This window comes from Pogona vitticeps, chromosome 1 (genome assembly GCF_051106095.1).
Source record: "Pogona vitticeps strain Pit_001003342236 chromosome 1, PviZW2.1, whole genome shotgun sequence".
Lineage (NCBI taxonomy): Eukaryota > Metazoa > Chordata > Lepidosauria > Squamata > Agamidae > Pogona > Pogona vitticeps.
This window is the reverse complement of record NC_135783.1, coordinates 113927826-113943465: the sequence shown is the minus strand read 5'-3', so window position 1 is coordinate 113943465 and position 15640 is coordinate 113927826. Positions and strand designations below refer to the sequence as shown.

The following is a 15640-nucleotide window of genomic DNA, read 5'->3' as shown; positions in this document are numbered from 1 at the left end:
AAGAGAAAAAAGCCAGTTATTTTTAGTTACCGTTTTTTCTGTGTATAAGACATCCTCCCCCCACTTTTCTAACCCCAAATTAAGACATCAGTATTTTAAACAGGAAACATAACACATTTTTAAAAGTAATTAGGTAACATTTACATACCAGTACTGTCATATTATGCATCAAGCCTCTGGGCTCAGAACACGTCTGAGCACTGCCTACATGCTCCATCTCCAATGAAGTGTGTTCCAATTGGTTTATTCAGCATCAGCTGACGTTAGTTACATAAGGCTCATGATTAGAGGCAGTTAAGTCTCTTGACTAGGAAGCTAAGCCTTGTGATTGAAAGAAGCCTGTTTGCAGCGCCAAGGTATGGGCTGTTTTGTTCTCTCCTCAGCTAACTTCCGTGTATAAGACGACCCTAGATTTTTAGTCTTAACGATTTTAAGAAAAAGTAGCATCTTATACACTGAAAAATACAGTACTTTAGGAAGACATACGGAAGTTTGATAAAGTATAGTCCTGCATGCAACATGTCACACTAGAACCCAGTGGCATATCTGTACCAGTTGTATGGGAGAAATGCATTTTTAAGGAGTTGTTCTTCCTGCCTTGATTTTCCTTTTTTCTCCAGTCTCAGTTTCTCCTTTTGATACAATAGAGTAAAAAGAAAAAAACAGAATTTTCCCAAAGATGTTTATGCATGGTTTATGCATTGGCTGCATTCAGTTATAAAGCCAAAGCAGGCAATCTGTGACTCACAGGTTTCAACTGGCCCACAAAGACTTTCTTTAACCCTCTTTTTCAGTGATAGTGGACTACCTCCTATTATATCAAATTGTTGATTGTGCTTATGTCACTCAGTATCTCATTGAGGATGTTAAGGGATACATAAACCATGCACAGGATTCATTGTCTGCACAGTGGAATAAAAATGGCTGGGGCAGGGAATGAGGCTTGATGTCAGTGGGTAGGAATGGGCTTTTGGGCAGTACTTTTTACATTATTTGTTTGATGCAAGGGTGTGGGGATTTCCCAGTTCCCTCCACAACAAGACTCTTTGCAATAATGATACCTTTAACATCACTCATACAGTTTGTAATTGAGGATGAGCTTCAGGCATGAATGCTTCTCATCTCTCCTTTCAGCATAGGAGCGAAGACCCTGGAAATCTGCACTTTCCAGCTGCATAAAAAAGCAGTTTAATGTTGTATCCTGTTGTGTCCTGTAACAGTATCCATGTGTCAGGTGCTCCTACCTGTTCTTCCTGCTGCAGAGGGAAGGGGAAAAGAGCTGTCTGTAATTATTCAGCAAAGTGTAGTCTGCAGAATTAATTTTCTTGGCATCTTCAGATTATAATTCTTAACATGCTGGATGAGGCTGGTGAGGAGGAATTCTTTGGAACATTTTTAAGGCACCAGGTCAGTCAGGGGAAGCTGATATACATATTAACTGAGGAAGTACTAGTTCAACCAATCCCTGAGCTTGATTTTTTTTACAAACAAAAGAAATGAACAACACTGGTCCATTATAAGTAAAACAAAGTTTCTGAGATACTTCTGTGGTCCTGGCTTTATCCCTGTGATGAGCATGTCTTCTTGGTCTGCTCACTCTGGGCAGCTTGTTGACTCCTTAGTTCCAGAAGAAACCTGTATTAGGATTGGCTGGTGAAGGTATATGGAAGCTATGCTCTCCAGAGCAATTCTCCATATACACCAAACTCATCCCTTTTGATGATGCAGTCCATCTTGTTGGCATCTCTGCCCTCTTCTGTGAAAGTATATCTCAATTGTGGTGCTTTGCTGGAGGGTATAATTTATCTCCCTCTTTGGAATATGCAAAAGATAGTATGTGAACAGGAAGACATTGAAGTATGGTGTGCTACTTTAATACGAGAAGATTTTCTACAAATAAGGAGCCATTTTACCTTTCCATTTATTTTTTGCCACCTTCTTTTCTTGATTTATTTGATCATTCAATGAGCCATTCATGTTTTTACAGTACATTAGGACTCCCTTATTTGCTGGGGATTCGTTCCAAGCCTCCCGTGGATACTGAAAACCACAGATAACAGCAAATATTGTATATATAGAGCATGGTAAAAGGAAAAAAACAGGAAAAAAGTAATTTCACATGCATTATTGGAACTGACCACTAAAGTGTGCCAGAGACCATATTCTTCACTAACAAGTATTCATAACACAGTCTCTGGTTCCCACTAGTGATTGGTTCTGGTCATACCTGTGAAAACAGGTCTTTTGTGGGGCATATTTCTTTTTTAATAGTTTTAATATTTTCAGACTGGATATGTGAATCAGTGGAAACTGATCCAATGGATAAGGAGGTCCTATTGTAGTTACCTGTCTTCATAATAGAGGCCAGAATCCTACTGCTTAGTATAGTAAATTGCACTAGAGTAGGCCTACTCAATTAATCAGCTCTTCCATGAGTTTCATTGATTCAAATGGGCCTAGTCTAGCTGCAACTTACATTGAAATAGTAAGTTGTAGTTAAAACAAGCCACGTTTAGTTACTAGAACTTACAGAGGAGTTGACTCAGTCTTCATTGATTAAATGGGCCTGCTCTGGTGTGATTTAACGTGCTAAATAGTAGGGGTTTGGCTAGAAAGTAAGCAATTAATGTATTCGCGAAGGCTTTCACGGTCTCTGAAGCTGTCAGCCACAGAGACTGTTGAAACGTTAGGAAGAACAACCGTCAGAACACGGCCAAAGAGCCCGAAGAACCCACAACAACCATAAGCAATTAATGTTAGTGGTAATTACTGAAGTATTCATGTATTATATTTCCAGTATTGCATAGTCTTCCAATTCTATATACCTTTAGTAATACAGGAAATTAGGTACAAAAAAGTAAAAAATTGAATTGAAAAGCTCCAGGATGAATGAAAAATCAGATACTGTATCTGCAATAAACTGATTAATGTATAAAACCAGTTTTATTTTTTAATATGTAGTTATTGTTAAATTTGAATTTGTCTAGCTACATAGACTTTGCATCATGTCTGTGCATGCAGCGAACACAAGTAACACAAGGTTGTAATACTTCAGAATAATCATTACAGGAATGCATCTAAAAGGAAGGAAGACAGTGAAATTTTAATTAGTCAGAAAATACATGAAATGTTTTACTTCTATCCTAGTAATATCATAATAGATAATGTGTCAGAAATAGCCAGTTGGTGCCGCTGTAATGACAAGATGAACGTAACATATGGCTTATAAAATGCTAATGCTGACCTAAACCTTGTTTTCATCTATGTACAGTATGTAATTGTAATAGATTAGTTTTCTTTCTGTAGTAACTGCATTGCGAACCTCACAGAAGGCAATCTTTTAATAATGTACAATGCTTTGTTAGGGTGAAGTTCGTTAGGGCAAATTGTAACCCATTTTTAACACCCCCTGTATATGGCATAAAGAGCTCTAATGCAGGGGTCTCCAACCCCCGGTCCATAGCCCAGTGCTGGTCTGTGGGCTTCCTTGAACTGGGCTGCGGACATGGATCTCTGCCCCCCCATGCATGCACAGTGGGTGTGTCATGTGAGCATGACACACCCACTCATGAGAACGGGGGTGCCCCCCATGGAGCCAGCCACCCCCCAAGCAAGATGTGAGTCCCACAGCACCCTTGCAACCATTCTTCCTAGTAGTTGTTACATGAAGGCCTAACTATCTTTTGTATCTCAGGAATATAAATTTGTTCAATGTCCTAAATTTGCTATATCTCCTTTTAATACTGATTTCGCAGCCATCACTGCCTTCTGTAGAAATCCACAATTTATTTTTGTGTGGTGTGAGGAAGCTCTTCATTTTATCTATCCCAAGTCCTCTGCCATGTAGCTCCAGTGGATAGCCTGAGGTTCTACTATTAGTGGAGTCAGGAAAAAACACCCTATTTAGTTTTTCCCCACAATGTGTACCTCGTTCTTCATCACTTTTTCTAAGCCAAACAACCCCAAATGTGTTCTTGTAAGGGAATTGCTCCAGTCTCTTGATAATTTTGGTTGCCCTTTTCTGAAGTATAAATATATTTTTAGATATACAAATATATTTTGACAATTTTGCTTGTGATTCCTTTTTCCCAGAAAAGAGTATCCCCCTAATATTATGAAGATGGATAATGAATGTAATAGATTATCTCGGCTTCAGGAGATCAGTAAGTTTGCCTTTATTTTTATTAAACGCCCATATTAAACTGTTGTGCAATATATATAAACTCCGGCTGAAATCCTGGTGGCAGTGATTTTCAATAATTAAAGACTTTCTCCTCCCATTGTGTGGCTCCCACAGGTTCCTGATGATGAAAGGGATTACATGGGAGCACTAGGACAGAGGAGGTTGTTGTTGTTTAGTTGTTAAGTCGTGTCCAACTCTTCGTGACCCCATGGACCAGAGCACGCAAGAGGAAGAGAAAATGTTTAATTTCCAAAAAATTGCTGATGCTCTCATCAGCATTATATGATGCAGCTACATAAACAGGATTTCAGCTTCTGTGAATTCACTTATGTCTCCTTCAATCAAAGCAGTTCTGTATGGAGAAAAAGCATATTTGGGAAAGGCTTTGAAAATTCTGAACGTATCCCTGACCTTTATTTTAGTTTTGCTGTTGAGCAGTACCTTTTGCTGTTTCTTCAGTTTTTGTCATTGCTTGGTTTATTTAGAATGCTTATGATGTTTTATTTTCCATAGGAATGGCTGTGTTGAAGCAAAATAATAAAGAGCTATGTGGCATCTTGGAGACAGATCTGTTATAGCATAAGCTTCTTTGGACATAACCCACTTTGAGGAAGTGGGCAATCTATCCACAAAAGCTTAGACTGTAACAAATCTGTTCATTTTAAAGGTACCACATGATCCTGTGTTGAGATAATCTTTTTTTTGATTAGGGCACAACATTTAAAATATTTGAAAACTCAAAAAGGAATATTTTGGTTTTGGTTGAAAAGTGGATTAGTGATTTTTGTAAGGTGTTTTTCTCTGCTATTGGTGTGGAAACTGTGCCCATATTACAGTCTTTAACTCTATAAGGTGAAGTAGAAGCATCTCACAGTTACGCACGTACTGTCTTGTTGGATGACATTCTTGTCACCCCTTTCAGGGTTGTGCTGGTGTGTTTTTATATTTTGTTTTTCTTAATATCCTAAGGATCCTTTCACAGCTAGATCTTGGGTTATTGCATTGTTTAATGAATTTGAATCATTATCCAGGGAAATAATAGCATTTTGGACTATGTTGTTACTTATATAATTTTCAGAACGAAACATTAAATTATTTCAAGGAAGTTTATCAGCAATTCTCTGTTTTAGTATCTGGTGCTACCATTTTGTTTGTTTACAGTGTGCAGTAGATACTTTCAAAAAAGTACCTTTTCACTCTTTAATTTTTCATGTAATAAATGCATGGAGGGAAGCATTTAGCAGAATTTCATCCACTGCTTGAACAGGGATAAGGAAGTAATTAGAGCTGCCAACAGCTGAGGACATAGGGTAATTGTTGGTAATGAATTTCCTTTCCCTTTCCAGAAAGTGTGATGGAGAACAGAGAAGAATCTGGGTCAGAATCAGATTCAGGAATTACAAGGAAGGTACAACTGAAACGTCACTGCACTTTATATCACTCTGGTTTGCTTCCACCTCCTGCTACAAAAAAATGTGCTACCCACCTAGAGGTGGGTTATATATTAAGTTATTCTTAAGTGTTGTTAAATTCAGATGTTGACATTGTTAGAAAGTTACAATGCATTTGAGATGTTCAGTACAGAGTAATTAGAGTTCTGACAATCTGTCTGCAGGTGATTTTGGAACCCTGATAGTAATAACAGTAAAATCTAAAGTTCTTGTCTTACTGCATTTGCATGCAAACTTATTTTGAAATGAACAGCTTGATTCCTCATTATTGATCCCTGAGTTTCAAAGTGGTGGATTTTGTTTTCTTGACATGCATGTGTATAAATGTAGAAAATTTTAGTAACTATTCCATTCCATATTAAACAAATGCCCTTCAACAAATTTGAACTTGTGACAGCTAGATAGGATCACTCAGTAGCTAAGCAGGAATATGGTGAGAAGCCCTGTTGTGGCAGAGGGGCTGTGTGTTCAAAGTAAAGAGTAGAGGGCTTGGAAAGTGCAAAGGTAAACAATACAGATAATTGAAGAGGAGTGACATGATAGAATAATGGGGATGATGACACAGGTTTGAGACTAAAGAGGGAGTAGAATTTGGCTCATTAATTTGAATTATGTATTCGTATTTTGGTGGCAATATTTTTACCCTGATTTCACAAATACAAATCTCCAGATTCTTATAATGTTCTTTTCCCATCTTAAAGAATCTATGCAAGTTCACTTAGCTATTATATTTCTAAAATGGTTAAAAGATATCCTTGGTTATTTGCCTGTCTTTTTGTTTCTGCCCTAGGGCTCAGAACAGAATAATTACTCCGCAGTTTGCCCATGTGCTGGGAAGACCAGTGAAAGTCAGCCCAAATGTCAAGTTTGTGGAAACTGTTGTGTTGGCGGCTCACAAAGACAGTGCATTCAAAGCATGGCAGTAAATGATTCTTTGGGATCTTTAGCACGAGAATCAATACATGTTGAGAATTTATCAGGGCAGAAATCTTTAAGTGCAGGAGTAAACCCAAAAAAGTTTTATGGATCTCCATCAGGAACAGTTTCAGTTCATTTCATGGTGAGGCGCAATGTAGGCCCTACTATGCTGCGACCAAATGGAAAAGTTAGCTCCAAAATTATGGGAAACTTAAAGCAGAGAAGTACGACAACATCTGATTTAAATGATCCAAGTAAGTTTTCCCCTGATTTTTTTATACCTCATTAATCAGAAAAGTCTCTTTTGGAGATGCTTTTGAAGAACAACAAAATGATATATGTTGCTGAATGGTTTCGGGAGGTTGTTCTGAAAATTCACAATGCAATCACTTTGCTACCTCCAGTTGAGAAATAGTTGAGCAGACAGGCTGAAATCCTGTTGCTTTTTGTAGTGAGTTGCACTTGAATCAGTGGGGATTTTGTGAGTCAACTGCTTTTTAAGTTCTGTTGATTCAGATGGGCCTACATTAAGTTGTGACTTGCTTTAGCATCTTCCCTCACCTGAAGAAAGACATATGAAATTAATTTGTATGGAAAAGCATTTGGGGAGACTGCTGCATAAACACAGTAGAGCATTTTGCTGTATGTTTTAATAGCTGGAATCCTGTTGCTTAGATAGTTGCAACTAGAGTAGGCCCATTGAATCAGTGGAAGTTATGGAAGAATTGACTCATCAAATCCCCACTTATTCAATGGGCCTAATTCTAGTGTGACTTGCTACATTAAGCAACAGGATTTCATCCAGAGAGTTCTGTTATCTTGTATTTAAATTGGCACCTTTTTTGGTCCAGTCAGTGGATCTTTCAAATGAAAACTTCAGAAAGGACCTTTAATAATCTTTGATAGTATACCTCTTGCAAGGTCATAGTTTCAGTTATTGACTTCTGAGGTTCAAACTGTTTTTCTTTTCTTTCAGTTGTTTTGTCCAGTGATGATGAAGAGGATGATGAGATTGGCATCACAAATAGAATGGAGAGCATATCACCACGGCCAGCTGACTCAGCCTGTTCTTCTCCTGCACCTTCCACAGGAAAAGTGGAGGCAGCCTTGAAGGAGAACATTCATGAACTGGAACAAAGGTTAACTGGTATTACAGCTGACACAGAACCTGCTGTTACATTACCAAGAAAAGCAAGAATGAAAGATCAGGTAGCCACTTCATAAGTAGTTTGAAAGCACAGGCAGTATTAACAAAATATTAATGTATTCTGATGAATGCACACATATACTTTGCAGTTGTTAGTAGAAACACAGTTGGATCTCTTAATAATGTAGGCATAGCACTATAATTGTTAGCTGGACCCAGAGGGTTGCATTAATTACAAGCTTGTTCTATTGATTTCAACTGACTAAGCTGGCTGACTTGCTCTAGCTCCAACCTTATGCATATTGGGTTGTCTTTAATCTCTTTGCATATTGGCTAATTATAGTAATCCATGGTCTGGAATACTGTGTGGCTAATAATACACACAAACATCTCTTGGAAGGCATCACATTTACCAGACTGCATAAGAAGATGCTTTTGGAACTTGGGAAGTTTTTAAAATACAGTGGTGCCTCGCACAACGGGCACCTCGTAGAGCGATGAATTCGCTATACGAGGCCGGTTTTGTGATCGCAAATGCAATCGCAAAACGGTGCCTGCATAGGGCAAAAATCGCAGAGCGAAGGTCGGTAAGCGGTTCGCTTACCGACCTTCGCTTTGCGACCCGCCGATCAGCTGTTCGGCGGCTACAAAATGGCCGCGTGCAGCGTTTTCGCGCCCTCGGGAGGGGAGGGCACAAAAATGGCTGCCGGCCATCCTGAAGCATCGCTGAACGGTGAGTATTCGGCCCAATTGGAACACATTAAACCATGTTTAATGGGTTCATCCAATGGGTTCATCCAATGGGTTCAACAATGCTTTCACACAGCGAGGGGCACCACTGTACAATGTTTGGGGCAGGGTTGGAGGTTGTGTAGGGTTGCTTCTTTCAAAACAGAAAGTAAGTCCCTACTGGCTGCTGTCAGATCTTTTGCCCTAATTAAAGCTGTTAATAAATGTGGGCCTTAGCAGTATGGAGCAGTATGGTACGCTTCATGTACCTGCTTTCCATCTTGTTTTGGCAGTTAAGGTGGTTAGGGCCATGATAGAGGAGCGGGATCACCACATCAGTGTTAACAGTGTGAGCAACTGGTCCTTGGGGAAGAGTATGTGTCTTTCAGGTGGTCCAGCTCCTCTATTTTTGGTTTCTGTAATATCAAGGAGCCACAGGAAATTGGCTCCAAAGGTGGTGATGGTAAGTGTGAATCAGATGTCATTAAACTCGACACCTACATTCCTTAATATAAAACACATTGAAAATTGTCCCAATTAATAGCACTTTATTGTCAGGATTTCATGGTGGGGATTTTTGTTTTTTAGTTTGAGCATCACTGCAAGAATTGGATAAACAAAGACAAAAATGCACCATGAACAGGCTCCTTAAGTGCTGTCAAGGGGGACAACTTTCACGGTATGTTAATCTCAAGACTAAATAGTCATGACAGCAGTTCTGTAAAGGAGTATCCATAATTAATAATTGAATTGATCCTCTGACTTAAGAATTTTATAAAGCTTTAAAATGTCTAGTTTCTTGAGATTCTTGTGAGTATTACATACCCAGCATGGAAACAATATTGTACAGAGATACATCAATTAAAAACGAAAAGGCGTGCAAAGATGCCCTGATATTTATGCAGAATATTCAAAATATTAGGCATACATAACTGAATATCAAAGCACTGTATAAACATTCAAGCGACAAAAATGAACAGTCATGGAAACATGGGACAGTAATTTTAAATGCAGTATTGAGTATCCTAGATTTTAATCATGGATTTAAGAAACAACAGGCAGAATCCTGTTCGTCATTTATACATGTATAAATGAATTAACATATGCTGCAGTGTTGAATTTCTGCTAATTAATGAGGTACTGACTACTGGTTATGTGCCAGTGGGGGTTTGGTAACTCCTCTGTAATTTCCATTGATTTGAATGGGTCAAATCTAACTGCAATTTATTATACTAAAGTAAGTTGCATTTGGAGTACTGTACACCCATGTGAATCAATGAAACTTATGGAGGTGTTGACTCAATAAATTTCCATTGATTAAATGGACCTATTCTAATGTGATTCACCAAGCTAAGCAACAGCCATTAGAACTTAACGTCTAATAAACCAGTGTTTTAATATATTAATGACAATAATGACTGTTTTCCAGTTTGGCAATACTGTATCCAGTGCTCCAGTAAAACGCCGTAAAGTTCTTCCCCATGAGATTGCAGCTAATGTTGGTGCACCCTTAAAATACCAAGAAAGCGTCATCCTAAATTGCCGCAGTATAAGAATAGGAACTCTGCGAAGAATGGTTATAGAACCTGTAATTGTAAGTAAAAAATTATTTTTGTGATTTAGCATTTTCTTCTGTTTGAATGGCAAATGGAATTGCTGTGCATCTGTGTTAAAGCATGAAGTTACTGAGGAGATGAAGAAATGTTGAACAATTTAAAGCAAAAGTAGGTAATCGCAGGGGGGTTGAGGGCCAATTTTAGATCGACCAGCTATCAAAAGGTTGTGCTATCGAGGACATCAGGATAAAGGGGAGGGATATTATCAAAGAGGTTAGTTTGTATAGTTGATTTTTTAAATTACTCTGTTTTTAAATGCAGTGGTCACATACTGTCAACATTTCTACTGTGAGTTTTTAATAACTGAAAAAGGGTTTTACAAACATGTTTCTAAATTGATAAAACTACCTTGTTGCCTCCATTGGCCACAATAAATTTTAAAGAAATTGCTGTATGGAGTGATAAAATTGCTCACCCAGATGGCACTAGTGGCTCTTTAATTCCCCCTCCCCCCCGCCCAAATGGTATTGGGCAGGGCATGCTAGGGATTTGAAACATACAGTTATGGCCATGCTTGCAATTCTGTCAGAAAATGCAACCCTTCTCTCAGAAAATTGTTGCAGTAAAAAATGTTTTGGTACTCACATGTTCATTTCTTTGGTTTGCGTTGGACCAACACACACACACACACACACACACACACACACACACACACACACACACACACACACACACACACACACACACACACACACACACACACACACACACACACACACACACACACACACACACACACACACACACACACACACACACACCCCCAGAGAAGAAAAGTCAAATCTGATACAATCCCACACAGAAACCCAAAAATGCACTCTCCAAAATTATTGGTGCCCTTAACTTAATATTTGGTAGTACCTTCTTTGGAAAAAATAGCTGAAATCAATCACTTCCTGTAACCATGACTGAGTTTTTTTCACCTCTGTTGGAATTTTGGACCACTCTTCTTTTGCAAACTGCTTCAGGGCTTCATATTTGAAGGATGCCTTCTCCCCACTGTTGTTTTGAGATCACTCCACGGGTGTTCTATGGGATTCAGACCTGGACTCATTGCTGGGCATTTCAGAACACTCCAGCGCTTTGTTTGTAACCATTTCTGAGTGCTTTTTGAAGTGTGTTTCGGGTCATTGTCCTGCTGGAAGACCCATGACCTCTGGTGGAGACACAGCTTTCTGACACTGCTGTACCCTGTGTCTGCAGATCAGCTTGAATTTGTTTGGAAGTTAATCTAGGTTCTGTATCCACCATTCATTGTAATGAATTACAACCCTTAATTGTAATTTTTCAGTAATTTTGCTCTTCCATCCACGTCCAGGGAGGTTAGCTACAGTGCCATGGGCTGTAAACCTCCTGATGATATTGTGCACAGTGGACACAGGTACTTTAAGATCTCTGGAGGTGTAGCCTTGAGATTGTCAATGTTTGTCCACAATTTTTTCTCTCAAATCCACAGACAACTCTTTATAATTCATTCTTTTCTCCATGTTCAGTGTCACACACAGCAAAAAGGTTGAGTCAACTTTTCTCCATCTTAACTGGTTGCAAGTGGGATTACTATATTGCCCACATCTCTTATTTGCGATAAATACAAATTACAGGAACATCACATGCTTGAAAAGCAATTTTTTCTTACAATTTACACAGGGTGCCAGTAATTTTGGCCAGTGCATTTTTGGGTTTCTGTGTGAGATTGTATCAGATTTGACTTTTCTTCTCTTTTTTTGTGTTGTTCCAAAACAAATCAAAGAAATGAACATGTGAGTACCAAAATATTTGGAACTGCAACAATTTTTTGAGAGAAGGATTGCATTTTCTGTCAGAATTGCAAGGGTGCCAATATTTTTGGCCATGACTGTATCTTTCACGGCTGCATGCAGGTGGCATGCCACATGCTGTTTGCCCTGATAGATGTTGTTGAGAGAAGAAGAGTTGTGCTTCTGAGCTACAGACGGAAATGCTGCATCATGGAAGGAGTTGTGAGGAAGATAGAAAGTACATGTGGTTTGAAGAAGGCATAGTGATGTCAGAAGCAGAGAATTCCACAATACAGCAGCTCCCAGACCATAGTTCCTGAAGATAAGATCAAGAGAATGACAGTGGCAGTAGATGGTAACTGTAGATATGGACGTCAAAGGGAGGAGATTGGGGAGGGAAGCAAGACTTAAATATGTCTCCAACATGAAAGTTTAAATCATAAAGGAGCAAAATGAAAGAGCTTGTTGGGGTGGGGAAAACAGGTATTCAGATCTGACATCCAGGTGAACACTGAGCTAGAACTGTTGTGTGCTGTATGTAATCCTGCAATGTAGAAATGTGGACAGGAGTGGCTACTGTTGGAATTGTTTGAACTTCAAACAGAATGCAGTATCTATGGATATTTCTCAGTGTTTTTGGCCTCTTTTCCACATAGAAATTCAAGCATGTTGGATGGTAAATAGTGAAACATTTTATCAAATATGGTCTTAGTTTGGAGGGATTGCATTAATGTAGTACTGTAATTTAAAATTAAGAGTAACATTCACATTCTACTCTGTCTGGATTTTCTAATTTCTTTTCCTGTAACAAGGAAATTATGACTTACGTGCATTATGCATGTGTGCCAGTGTTACTTTGTATGCCTAGCAAATCAGATGGTGACACTCAGTGATGTGCAATAAGATTATTCCATCTGTACTTGCAGTCAGTTGAGCAAATGTTAGTTATCTATAGGCTCAGCTGAGTTGCTTAAGCTATAGGCAGTTAATTTCAAAAGGATCCACGCCCCACTTAGTAGATATTCGGGAGAGATGCTCACAGGTTTTAATTAAAACAGTTTCTTCGTTGTAGCTCATCAGAGTGTAACAACTACACACAATACATTATTATGTCCTGGGGATTTTTTAAAAATAGATTTTGTGATGTGTCATGGAATGAGATATCTGAAAGTCAGAGAATGGCTTTTGGGTTAAAATATGCAATGCTGAGGTTTCTTTCATTTCTTTCTCCAAATATAAAATGCTAATTGGGAAGGTTGTTACTGAGACATTTTTGGTAATTTAGATCTTCTTTTACAGTTTTGCCTAGACTTTATCAAGATATACTTGGAAGGTTAGTATTTTCTTCTCTCTCATGATGGTTAACTGACTTGCACATGTGGTAGGTTTTTTTATGCTTGTTCTGTGTGAAATAAGGACCCAGAGTAACAAATTGTGTCATTGTCTATGGTTGTTCTAAAAATACAGTTGGAAGTATGGTGTGAATGTTTTTTCTGCTGCTTGCCCAGGTTGCAAGAAGCTGCCACTGAAAAATCCCAATGCAAATACAGTGGTGCCTCGCTTAACGACAATAATCCGTTCCAGGAAAATTGCCGTTAAGCGAAAACATTGTAAAGTGAAAATAAAAAGCCTATTGAAACTCATTGAAAACCTTTCAATGCATTCCAGTGGGCTTAAAACTCACCGTCCAGCGAAGATCCTCCATACGGCGGCCATTTTTGCTGCCTGTATAGTGAGGAATCCGTCTCTAAACACAGCGGGGAGCCATTTCATTTATCCGGTGGCCATTTTGAAACCGCCGATCAGCTGTTTAAAAAACATCATTTTGCGAAGAATTGGTTCCTGAAGCAGGGAACTGATCATCGCAAAGCAAAATTCCCCCATTTAGACCATTTAGACAAAGATTGTCGTAAAGCGGATTTGTCATAATGTGGGGCAATCGTAAAGTGAGGCACAACTGTAATTTAAGCCTTGCTTAGGACCAAATGGTCTGCTGGACCGAGAATGCTGAATGGGTAATCTGTTTGGCTGTACTTGGAAAACTTGCATTTTGGATTATAGAATCTGCCAACCAGGATTCTGTTGCATGTTGTAGTCCAACAAAGTAATTTTCCCAGTCTCTGCCAATTGGATTTGAAATTCAGTGTGCATATCAATGAAGACAACTTAAAATGTTAGGAAATTTACCTATGCATCTCCTTTTGCTTGGGATATTTTACAATGGTGTTTAAAAAAGGAAAGGCAGAGAAATGAGGCTTAGTTGTTCATTTCTCTATGAAGCCAGTCTTGTAGATACCAGGATGGTATAAAAATATCTTGATTTTAAAATAACACACATTACAACAAACACACTAGGTAATTGTACTCTTCCAGTGTAGTTAAGATATCTTGCTAAATTACTTGTTCTTAATGAGACATTCTTTTTCAAAAAATGTCAAAGCAGCTGCTCAAACGTTCATTAACGTCTTGCCCTCAGTGCAAGTATGTAGCATTGAACACTTTTTTGTTGTGGTTTTTGCAGTTTGTGCAGTTCACCTATTCACATAATTTCTGGGAAATCACACCTTATCTTTATGAAGCAAAGCACAGAAACACACGCACACACAGCAGGCACAGAAGAACTATGGCTAATTGATCAGAAAGATACAAACAAGCTATCTGATCCTTCCAAGGTTGATAAATTGAGTACTCAGCTCGCTGCAGGGGGCGGGCAATGTGTAACCTGTATAATTGAATTGTAAACCACCCATAGAGTGTTTTAAGCACTATAGGGCGGTATATAAGCAGCACACTTTGCTTTGCTTTTTAATTTTTCAGAATCAGTCCAAGAAAGTAGCAGGTATTATAGTTTAAGAGTGTGGTTTGTTACTTGCAACTTTGAGAAAATCATGCTTGCACTGCAAAAACTGTTATCAAAATGGGCAGAAGGGAATGAGGACAATTTTTGTGCGTTTTTTTCACATGTGAGGGTGGGATAAGCAAAGATTTAAATCACTGTTCATGTTTCTTGGTATGGTGAATTGCAACTAGAGTAGGCCCATTGAATCATTGGGGATTTGATGAGTTAGCTTCTCCATAAGTACTATTTATTCAATGGGCCTACTTTAATTGTGACACCATGCAAAAGGATTTCAAGACATTAAGACAAAGCAGAATGTCCTACTCTCTTCTACGTAACAGCCTCTACAATAGCTTTCCATACAAATTAGCTTGATACATTTTTCTTAAGAGGAGGAGAACTGGGCAATATTTTATTTCTTCTGCAAAATTGCACTTAATTTTAGAACTATAGATGGAACTATAATTCTAATTATGCTGCCGTTTTGCTGTTACGGTATTATGGTCTTTGTGTCAGCAACACATTCTTTAATATGAAGCTTCAACACAGAGTTTCCTAGAGACATCCAAGATCGAAACATTGGCATCAGCTTGATTCCTCACTAGATGCTCTAGCCTTCCTAGTATTATGGTCACACACAGTTATCAGGGTGCTGATTGCTATACTGATCACTCCCTGGTGTGTAGTAGAGTAAATCTGCGAACAAAGAGATTGTATCACACGAGAAAGGAAGGTAGACCATGTATTGACATCAGCAAAACTCGCAATCAAAGAAAAGTGGAGGAATTTGCCCAAGCATTTGAGGAAACCCTTCCAGGTTCAGCTGATGCAAATACACCTGAACAATGGCAACATTTCAAAAACTTGCAGGCTCTTCAAGTTGATCGTAGCAAAGTTCAACAGGCTGCCAGGAGATATTCTAATGATTATTGGCTTCAGCTCTGCTCTCAGATACAGATAGCAGCAGACACAGGTAAAATCAAAGGAACGTATGATGGTA

The 15640-nt window shown here is 38.7% G+C and overlaps 1 protein-coding gene across 9 annotated transcripts in view; it reads left to right on the top strand.

Annotated features, from left to right (window-relative positions):
* Nucleotides 1–15640, top strand: part of SENP6 (SUMO specific peptidase 6) — an 85307-nt gene that overhangs the window by 31233 nt on the left and 38434 nt on the right. For 6 of the 9 annotated variants that reach the window (XM_078385654.1, XM_020785882.3, XM_020785880.3 and 3 more), the window contains 6 exons: nucleotides 4093–4163; nucleotides 5530–5675; nucleotides 6425–6806; nucleotides 7529–7761; nucleotides 9858–10022; nucleotides 13101–13134. In XM_078385654.1, the coding sequence (XP_078241780.1) occupies nucleotides 4093–4163; nucleotides 5530–5675; nucleotides 6425–6806; nucleotides 7529–7761; nucleotides 9858–10022; nucleotides 13101–13134 (1031 nt within the window). The remainder of the gene's footprint in view (nucleotides 1–4092; nucleotides 4164–5529; nucleotides 5676–6424; nucleotides 6807–7528; nucleotides 7762–9857; nucleotides 10023–13100; nucleotides 13135–15640) is intronic. The other 3 variants (XM_078385651.1, XM_078385648.1, XM_020785883.3) reach the window with 1 other exon arrangement.